Source organism: Filicampus tigris, chromosome 15, assembly GCF_054856515.1.
Source record: "Filicampus tigris isolate MCC_2025a chromosome 15, RoL_Ftig_1.0, whole genome shotgun sequence".
Classification (NCBI taxonomy): Eukaryota; Metazoa; Chordata; class Actinopteri; order Syngnathiformes; family Syngnathidae; genus Filicampus; species Filicampus tigris.
In genome coordinates this window covers 19,385,909-19,395,730 of record NC_141231.1, presented here as the reverse complement: position 1 = coordinate 19,395,730, position 9,822 = coordinate 19,385,909, and the positions used below count along the sequence as shown (strand labels likewise).

Here is a 9,822-nt window from a genome sequence, read left to right as displayed (position 1 = left end):
ACTCCCCCGCCCCCCCCAAAAAAACACAAGCCAACATGGAGCAAGTCTTCCAGTCTGAGTCCAACTGATTTTATTTGTCAGCGTTCACAGTATAACCAGTAAGAGAGATTTAAGGCACAGGAATGAACAATATTAGCATCTGTATGATAGTAGGTCTCAAACTGGGGTCCTTGGACTCGAGGAGTCCGCAAAATTATTCGTATTAAATTGTTATATCTTAAAAAAAAAACATACACACACAAAATGAAAAAAACAAAAAACAAAGACAGGTCAAACCTATCCTCTACATTAGGACTAGCGTTTGCTAAATATTTGTGTGTATTCATAAATTCTCAACCTGTAGGTCATGCTAATCTGCAAAGGGTTAACGTCACATTTGTGACACCATCACACAATTATTTGACAACCCTACATGAATGAATTTGGTCTTTTTAACAAAAGGCATATTCAAAGTAGATTATATTATATTAGGACTATTTGATTAGAGAGTCTTTCCCAGAGTAGAAGACGCTAATAAAGTAAATAATTGACCCCGCAAGCAAAACACTTGGGAATTGCGTATGTGGCAAAACACATTTTTTTCTATTAGACAAGGCTTTTTTTTTCTCTTCTGTTAGACAAAGCTTTGGCCTGAACCTACAAAGCTCCTCACCATAGTTCGACTGCAAGCTGCAACAAGATGGCGCCAAAGCAACCTTTTTATATTACAACCTTTTGACTTCCTATGGCATTTCGGACAACACATGGTAGTTATGTTGAATTGGCATTAGGACTATAAGAGGCTGTGCTCCCTGTCAGGGGTTCCTGGACCCCAAAAAGTTGAAGAACCCCTGTGTAATGGAATATCAAAGTGATGATGAAGGCATGTCTACGAAGGCCAGGCTGGCGCCGAGATCATCAAGTACGGTAAACATCTGAAGTAGCAAGCGCACCGCATGTAAACGCACACGCAAACTCTGATCCGACAGACAAAAGGTCATTAATGTCATTTAGTTCATCTGATATAAACTCTTAAAAGCACCAAATTCTGTGGAATGGCATAGAAGGCACTGGTAGTGGAATTTCTCTCTCGATTCTTAAAAGGCAAAAAAAAAAAATTACAATAATAATCATCAGATTACATTGACAAGAATCATCATAGAACTAAGGAAATCCTCCTAAATGTCCCCTACATGGCGCATCAAGGCTGAATCCTTTCCATCACATTTCATTGATAAAGAAAATCGACGTCACTGCATACGGCTTTAAAATCTTCAAGTATCATTTCTTGGTCATTAAATATGTGACGTCCTTTCCTCAAATTAAGAGAAAGATGTTGCTGTGCTGTTTTCCGTTCCCACGCTGCCCCCCCCCCCCCCCCCCCTTCCTGAGTCACTTGCAGATTTCAACACGGTCAGCCGGTTACTGCCCTTTTCCTGACTACGGTGCTTCTGCTGCACATTGTTATACCTTCACACCATCGCTTTTCATTTGCGCGCCTCTGCTAAGAACTCAGAGGTAGACAGGACAAGAAGCAAGAAATGGAGGAAAGCGGTCGGCGAGGAGTTTACGCTGCGCCGGTGTCAATCGGTCTTCCAAACTATGTTGAGAACCTTCACCACCTCCTCGTAGATGATGAAGACGATGGCCACATCCAAGCACACCCGACCCAGACGAGGTACGGTCCCTTTGTAGAACCTGGACGAGCGCAGTAAAAAAGGTCAACAATGCCCATTGGGCTAATACCGTACTTTTGTTTCTAAATCACATAGGTGGACCTAAGATGCGACCCTGAGGTATCCCGCAGTGCTCGTCAGGCTTCAGACATATGTTTGGTTAATACCATGAGGCAAATCATGTGTAATAATGCCAAACATTTCCACATCCTGCTGCAATAACGTCACATTTCCATGCAACATATGACAAACTAGCACATTTTGTCATGAATTTTTACATGGGGCAATTTATTACCCAAATGAAATCCGTTGTGCATCTTGAATCATCTTGCCTTCATTTGCACTATTTTCCCGCCAAAGTGTCGGCTCTAGAGAACAAAATGTGCGTGCCGAAGCTGCCAAAATATTTGGCTCTTGCCCTGGTGACCATCTGTAGCCCAATCATTCAGAATTTCTACCTGGGCTCTAAATGACAGTAACACCAATTGACACATGCAACTACTTTTGAAAAATGTATTCTTTTTTTTTTACGACTCGTATGCCTGAAGTCATCTATTCGGACTTTTTCATCGACAAATGTGCAACAACGTATTTCTACTTCAGTACACGGTGTGAGGGCTTTTGCCACCTCTGTTCTGACTTTCATAAGCGGACCAAGGACGCTACCCTGAGGTATCCCACAGTGCTGCTCAGACTTGTTTTTTTTAACGGCTTTAAAATAGCAAACAGTTTGATGGATCGGTGCAGGGAGGTAGCCCAATGCTAAAATGCTAGCATGACCAGCTGGTCCAAATGCGCAGGTGTCCCACTTACGCCCTGGGCCCCTCGTGCTTCATGATCTTGATGGCGCAGTCCACCGTGCCTTTGTACTTGTGCGCTTCCAGACCCTGTCGGACGCGCGCAGAAAGCCCGTTGTTAACAAGTCGACATTTCGCCAAGGGGTCGACAAGTGCGTAAAGTCACAAACCCACCTGCATTCGGGTTTTGACCACATCCAGCGGCGTGTTTCCGAACACGCTGACCGCTCCGGCGACCGCGCCGAACATTCCCGTTATCAGCGGGTTAATCGATTTGTTTGGGTTGTCGCCTTGACCGCACACAAATCAAAAACAAAAATAAAAAAAAAACACTACTCTTGCTGCTGCTGCGACATGTGAACAGATCATCGTGTACATCGGAGCCTTGAGAGACACGTTTTTCCAGATAGCACCTGCGGTTCGGACGATTTAGAAAAATGGAGATACGAGCGCAGTGCGGTGGCAGTGAACTCGACTCGCTTCACAACAAGCAACTGTTTTGCACATTGTGAACGTCAGAAAAAAGCCTTCAAGCTGTTTATTGCCACACAACGTCATCATTTTGCCTTTGGAGAGTCCGTTTAGCTTAATGCTAACAAACAATGTAAAACGGCATAGACAAGCTAATGAAACTAGCACCAATGTTGTGGTAGTTTTCGGCCAATGAGCAAAGGATTTGAATAAGCAACAAATGTAGAGGAGACTAACAATACCCGCATGCATATATTCTTTATCCTCTGCGGAGAACAAGGAATATCTTTGTGGCGCACTGAGGAGGAGCGAGCGTCTCCGTGAATATACACCAAAGGGAGCAGCGATCGGTTGGCCGATTGTAAAACAGCTGATATGGTGTCGGGGCCACGAAGTGAATTGAGCTTGTTATCTCAAGGCACCAGTGCGTTTGGTGAAGCAGCGTGTGGCTGCGGGTGGGGCGCTTTGTACCTTTGTACCAGTTCCTGAGCGAGGTCATGACGTAGAAGCGGATGGCCTGGTTGGAGCCCTGCTTGAGCACGGTGGCCGTCAAACCTTGGTACGTTCCCCTGAGACCTGCGCCACGCCCACAAACGGGAAAAATAAATAAATAAAATCGGGTAGCGCATTCGCGTTATCGGTGTCCATCATTTCAGCTTCTTGGATTTGTTATTCTTTATACTGCAGTCCTTATTTATCTCCTAATTATTTCTAGCCAGTATTCTTAAAGTGTTGCTATTTACTTGTCATTATTTTGTCTATCACAATTTTTGCATGCTCTATCATTATTTCAGCATCTTTTTAATCACAAAGTCATCATTTCTCAGATTCACTGTTTTCAATCTTTACGTAGTTTTGGGGAAATCATTATTTCTGTATTTCAAAACAAAAAATGATCTTTTTAATCATCTTTGCTGCATTTTTCTAAAGTATTCTTCTAGCAGCATTTCTTGGCATTATGTATCCTTAAGTTGCTCTTTCTGCATTTGGAATCATTTTTGTCAATATTTCTGCACAGTACTTTTGAAATCATAACTTCTGTTCCTAATATACATTTTTTCCACTTCATTCTTATTGCATCATTTCTGTACGCCTTGTCATATCTTCCGGCATTATTTCAGTATTGTATAATATTTATTTATTTTTTTTTTTTTTTTTTTTATAAATTCGGTTTGGAATCACTTGTGTACCGGGTATTTAAAAAAAAACAGTGCTTCCCTATTTATTATTATGTGATATTTTTTCAAATATATTTTGAAATCATTATTTCCACTATTTTATCGTTATGACCGGTGGTCATTTTCCAAAATGATTGTACTTTTAAAAAAATAAATATATTATTTCAGTTTTTCAGGTTTTGATAATCTTGAATGATGTACTTTCATCATCATTCCTGCACTTTTCAAACCACTATTTCCGTTTTCTCCCCCTCCCTCCAAGAGGTCTTGACTAGTGCACCTCTACTGTTCTCTCACCTTGTGTTCTGATGATCTCGCGCACGCCATGAAAGAAGCCCTTGTACTTGGGCTTGGCCGACGTCTGGTCGTGGATGAATTTGACCTGCGGAGCAAAGGGCAAATGAGAGCGCGTTGCTTGGCGTGCGCCCGCGGCGCGCGCACGCAACCTTGACGGTCTCCATGGGACACACGACCAGCACGGCCTCGGCCACGCCGGCGCCCAGTCCGCACAGGAAGCCGCGCTTGCTGTCCAGCTTGCCGCTGTGGTCGCGCATCTTGTTGCTCAGGAACTCAAAGACGCCGAACCTGGCGGCAAAGAGGACGGCAGGTCCGCGCATGAGTGGCTGCAACTTCAAACGCGCCGAGAAACAGCGTCCGCCGGCCGGCACGGTTCAGCGAAAATCGATTTCAAATCGATTGAAACGGTTTAAAATGTGCATCGATGTTTAAAAGAAAAAAAAAGAAAAAAGAATCGATATTGAAATTTTGGTCATAACAGTGAAATTTATGATACATATATTTATTTTAATGTTTACTTCTGGCACTAACAAAACACTGATAAGACAAAAATGTCGTCATGAGTTCATTTTCAAATTTTTTTTTAGTAAAGTTACTGTTTGTAACAAGGACAAAATGCAGATGTGAAAATGAAAAGATATTTTGCTTTTAAAATGAGTCATTCAACTGCTTGATTGTGCCGTTCTCTATCACGTGGTGGAATTTCATTTTTTTGGGGGGGGGATAATTTTGTCTGTTTTATTCTAGTGGATCATTGTTAGTCTATTAGTTGTAATAGTGGTAGCATTATTATTGTTATTATTGTCTTTTTCATTTTTACGGCTTGCCATCTGGACGCTGACTTACCTGACGGCGGCTTTGGGAATAGAGCCGTAGAGCAGCGAACTGAGACCGCGATAGAGCCCCCTGACGCCGTGGCCGCTGACCGTCTGCCTGACGCAGTCGCCTGAGCCGCAAAGACGAAAGACGGCAAGCGTGAGCGTCTGGCGGCAAGCCGGCGGGCGCAAAAGCGGCGCGGCGGCGCTGACCGATGCCTCGGTACTTGGGCGGGTTGGCCTTCTCGTCCAGCTGCAGTTGCGTCTTGACGTACTCGGTGGGGAAGGTGATGCAGATCTCGATGCCGCCCGCGATGCCGCCTGCCGCCGCGCGCAGATGGCGGTGGGAGGCGGGGCCATGAGGGAAACAGGCGGCCGGGCGAAAGCAACACGTTTGAATCGGAAGAGAAATGTGCAAGGAGCGGCTACGCATCTTTCTCTTCATCCGGCTCTCGGATCGTGAACGTGCGGAATTGCCAAGGAGACGGTGAAGACGTTCCTCATTTGAGCATTTTGTTGGGGAAACGTGACATTGCGGGGAAACGGAGGTTTTGGAAGGCGACAAACACAATCCCGAATTTGGTGAAAATGTGGAAGGAGGCAAAATGTCAAATATCGGCAAAGGTTGTAGGACTGCTACAGGTCATCTCCATTTTAGAATTGGACTGTGTGGCAATTTGGGGAATACTTTTGAATGGGTTGAGAAATGCGGAAGGAGGAGGTAAACGGCTAACAATTTGGACTCGGAACAATTAATCGGCCGGCTGATTGGACTGGCAAAAACTGGCTGTTGGATTTTTTTGGGGGTACACATTAAAACATGACAACAAAAGACAAAAATAATGACATGGAGGAACCCATTTGATTTACTCTTCATATTTGTTAAATAACCGCACTAGAAATCATTTATCAGAATTTGAGCCTGCCAAATATCGGCATCGCATCAGCCTCACAAAATCCTTCTCGTCCGGCCCTCGTAAAATTGTGAATTTGATTGTCAATGTGTGTAACTGCAGAGTCGTGCTTGTGAGAGTCGCCTTGTGAGCATTTGGACGCTTGACTGAAGAATGCGGACGGACCTGAGAGAGCCAAAAAAAAAAAAAAACCCGAATTTGAGCTGTAGGGCAAAAGCAGTCTCACAGTGGCTGTCGCTTCCTGCAGCGCGTTGGACCTTTTCAACCCTCCCTCTGTCCGTTCCACCTTAACTGGCTGCAGCCGATTGGCTGAGCGGCAGCGTGGTTGGCCGAGGACACGCCCCCTGGCGCCATTCCACATCAAGGGCGGAGCTTCCCCACTCAGCAACATGTTGTCAGCGTCACTTCATTCGCTCACAAACACATCAAACTTGTTCTGCTCACTTTTGTCATTTTGCTCCAAAGACTTGAGCCATTTTGGGCCTACTAGTGCAAACACAAGATGGATGTCAAGGATTCATTCCATATCCCTGATATCCAGCTTCAGGTCCACATACTTGTAGGCTTTCTGTCTTCACTGGCAAGACAAATCAGTGCATTGGAAGAACAACGGTCTCACTACTCATGTTTATTACACTACTTGTGCCACTAGTGCAAATTTAAGACGGATGTCAAGGTCTGTGCACTAGTACGCTCGTTGTCTTCACAGTAAGACAATTAAGCACAAGCAGAGTACTAAAAGCGCAAAAGTGTCTCAAGAGTAACTTTTTCCAACTACTACTTCCCCTTTTGGCCTACTAGTAGCACCATATGCTCGATATCAAGAATAGCAATTAAATGAATGCTGAAATGCCTTTTAACCGAGCGTTGAATCCATTTCCTTCATATCCATCTGAGGGGGCCCAAATGTTGTGGGAAGAAAAGCATTAGTAGACACCACCATGGTTCTACTAGTGCGCTGCAACCTTAGGTTGGATGGTTATCGAAAGCAATTTCAGCATTTATTCAATAACCTTGATATCTTAAAGTTCATGTGCTAGGAGCCTCTTTGTCCTCACAAGCACGACAATTTTGGAATACTAGTAGGACAACTACACGTTGCTAGTGACTGGTTGACAACTAAGTGCTACTAGTAATACAAAAATACAAAAAAATTCTACGAAGAAAAATCGAAACCTTCAGTAATATGAGCAGCACGAAGATGTCAACGAGTGCAGTTTTGCCTGACAAGTAACACGTGGTTGTTCTACTAGCATGCCAAACCTGTCCTTGTCGTGTGCAGAAATGTCAGACGGGTTCCAGAAATGTCCTACTAGTTGCATGCGGCCTTGCACTAGTAGTGGATGGAAATGGAAAACTATTTGAGCATTTATTGGATATCCTTGAGATACAGCTTAGTCGGGGGGAAAAAAAAAAGGTTACTAGAAAGACACTTTTGTTCTACTAGTGTGCTGAATTGTCTCACTAGTCAAGGCAAAGAGCGCACTAGTACAAGCGCCTTAATGTGGATGTCAACGGTACGAAATGAGTGTTTGGCACACAATTCCACAATAAGACGGACACACCTGCGTGTCGCCCGTGAGCAGGATTCCATCCTGGACTTCACGTCGCTGGAAGAAGCAGTTTAGGCCACAGGAATGCTTCCCAAAATATTCAGCCCCCGAGGCTACTTTGACATTTGCTACCCGTGACCATCACGAGTAAACGCACAAGAAAAAGTCTCGGGAAGTCATGCCTGAAAAGACAACGGAAATCTGCCATCTTGGTTTGAAGCGGCCATTTTGGTCTTCATTTTCAGGTGTCTTTCGAATGTTTTGAAAATTCAACCACTGATGGCAGTTTGACTGGGTGACATGAAATTTGGCAGTCACGTCACGTGAGTAGACCCATGAAAAAAGTTTCAAGAGTGGCAAGATGGTTGCATTTTGGTTTAAAGTGAGCATTTTAGGCTCACTCGAAGGGGCTCTTTCAAAGGCTAGCTTGTTTTTAGGCCACAACGCAACTTGGATTCCTTTCAGCACGCCTGCCGCTGTGCTATCAGGGTATTGTGCTTTGTCATTGCCGCGTGTGTGTGTGTAGGGGAGGGCCTCTCAGCACACAGTGCAAAGGTCCTGGAGTCGACATACGCAAGAAGAAAGAAGAACTTTTGGACTTTTTGTTTGTGCCAGTGTTCACGGTGTCAAAACGATGATTGAACCAAATGAGCGGGATTTGACATATTTCAAGAAACATGTCAAAATTTAAGTTTTCTGTGTTTAAAGTCATCGGCAAAATAATAAGAGTGTTGCTCTTTGTTTGCACCGTAAAAAAATACAAACAAAAAAAAAACGTTTCTGTCCAAATTGTCCTTTGATAATAAGATAACAATAAAAGATTAAAACATTATGATATTAACTTATGTAAGGAAACATCAACTTGAATATTTGGTAAAACATTGCAGGGAAAAAAAGTCAATACTGTATTTAATGTACAGAAATAGTTCCTTCAAGGCCAATGCTAACACACCTCGGTGTACATCATCGCCACCTGGTGGCATGGAGGAGGCCCCATGTTTACCTATTTATTTGCTACAACCGGTAAATATTTGGGCCATTGGCCACACACATTAAAAATAAACATTTTCAAAAAACATCTACTTTAAGGACGACACGGTGTATGGTTTGGTATTACACATACAGTGCTAATCTGATGTAAATAAAACTTTTTTTTTTAGAACCGAGTAATGTAATGATAGAATTTTTATCGAAATTGAAATAGATGGACGAGGAAAAAGGGAACAAGCTGAAAGTATACAATATTAGCAGATTTGCGGTGCAACCTTGCACAAGTTGTGCCTTGTGTTTTGTTTGCACGTCTTCGATAGTTTGGGCACGCTTTTAAGAACTTTCCGTTGCCATGACTGATGCATGCACCGGCGAATTCGTACCTGCCAGGATGGCCTTGCCAGGGTGGGTCAGCTTGGCTTTGCCTGCAGGGGCGGCGGCGGCCAGGCTGTTCGTCCTGCTGTGGAAGGGGTTCACGAAGCGCGGCTGTCCGGACATGACTGCGGTCGGTGCCACCGGCGTCACTTGCGTACTCAGTACGGCGCTGCGGGATGAAATCTCGTGCGGCCCCGCTGCAGCTTTGTGCACCGGGCGCGGTCCAAAGTGCGGCGTGCGCCCCTGACCATTGGACTTGGGACTGCACTCTCCCGCCTCTCTCTTTGGGCCTTGTTGAGGACTTTTGACAGGCAAAAGTTTTCCTTTGCTGTGCCTCCTCGCTGGTAAATGTCGAGTCAGACTTTACTGCAGGGCTGGGCGGGGCGGGATGTGACCGTGCACACTGCACACCCACACCACGCCACCTCCTTTCAAAAACGTGCCCACTGCCAGTTAAGGGGGACCCGCATAGGGAACTGAACGTAACACAAAAACACATCAACAACCATCAACTATACACTTCAAATGATCAAAAGTACACCTGAAGTATAAAGCTCCAGCGTACGTCGCGTAGTATGCATACGTATTCATAGTAGAACTAGTTTGTTATCATTAAACTGCATTTTGGCCCGCTCGTGTAGCTAAATAACGTAGCCAACAATTTACAAACAGCTCTCAATATGTCGTGCATACATCACAGTCGCTCTCTGAATTGAAACTAGGTACTTAATTAGCATGCTAGTAGTGAGGAGTTTGCTCTTGTCTTTCAACTAGCTG

At 44.3% G+C, this 9,822-nt stretch overlaps 1 protein-coding gene across 1 annotated transcript; it reads right to left on the bottom strand.

Annotated features, from left to right (window-relative positions):
* Window positions 1-47: 47 nt before the first annotated feature.
* Window positions 48-9,439, bottom strand: slc25a1b (slc25a1 solute carrier family 25 member 1b). Its single transcript, XM_086053512.1, has 9 exons — window positions 9,054-9,439; window positions 5,427-5,534; window positions 5,245-5,344; window positions 4,548-4,686; window positions 4,399-4,483; window positions 3,395-3,499; window positions 2,627-2,742; window positions 2,469-2,542; window positions 48-1,677 (listed from the first exon to the last, which is right to left on the bottom strand). The coding sequence occupies exons 1-9, from the start codon at window positions 9,166-9,168 to the stop codon at window positions 1,563-1,565; spliced, it is 957 nt and encodes a 318-aa protein (XP_085909638.1). The 5' UTR covers window positions 9,169-9,439; the 3' UTR covers window positions 48-1,562.
* Between the last annotated feature and the right edge of the window lie 383 nt (window positions 9,440-9,822).

What these genes read in the sequence shown, in the direction of transcription:
- slc25a1b (XM_086053512.1), bottom strand. Translation starts at nt 9,168, where the DNA reads ATGTCCGGACAGCCGCGCTTCGTGAACCCCTTCCACAGCAGGACGAAC. An exon ending in ATTCCCAAAGCCGCCGTCAG is followed by an intron (nt 4,687 to 5,244) that starts GTAAGTCAGCGT and finishes CTTTGCCGCCAG; the next exon opens with GTTCGGCGTCTTTGAGTTCC. An exon ending in CGAGATCATCAGAACACAAG is followed by an intron (nt 3,500 to 4,398) that starts GTGAGAGAACAG and finishes GGCGTGGCGCAG; the next exon opens with GTCTCAGGGGAACGTACCAA.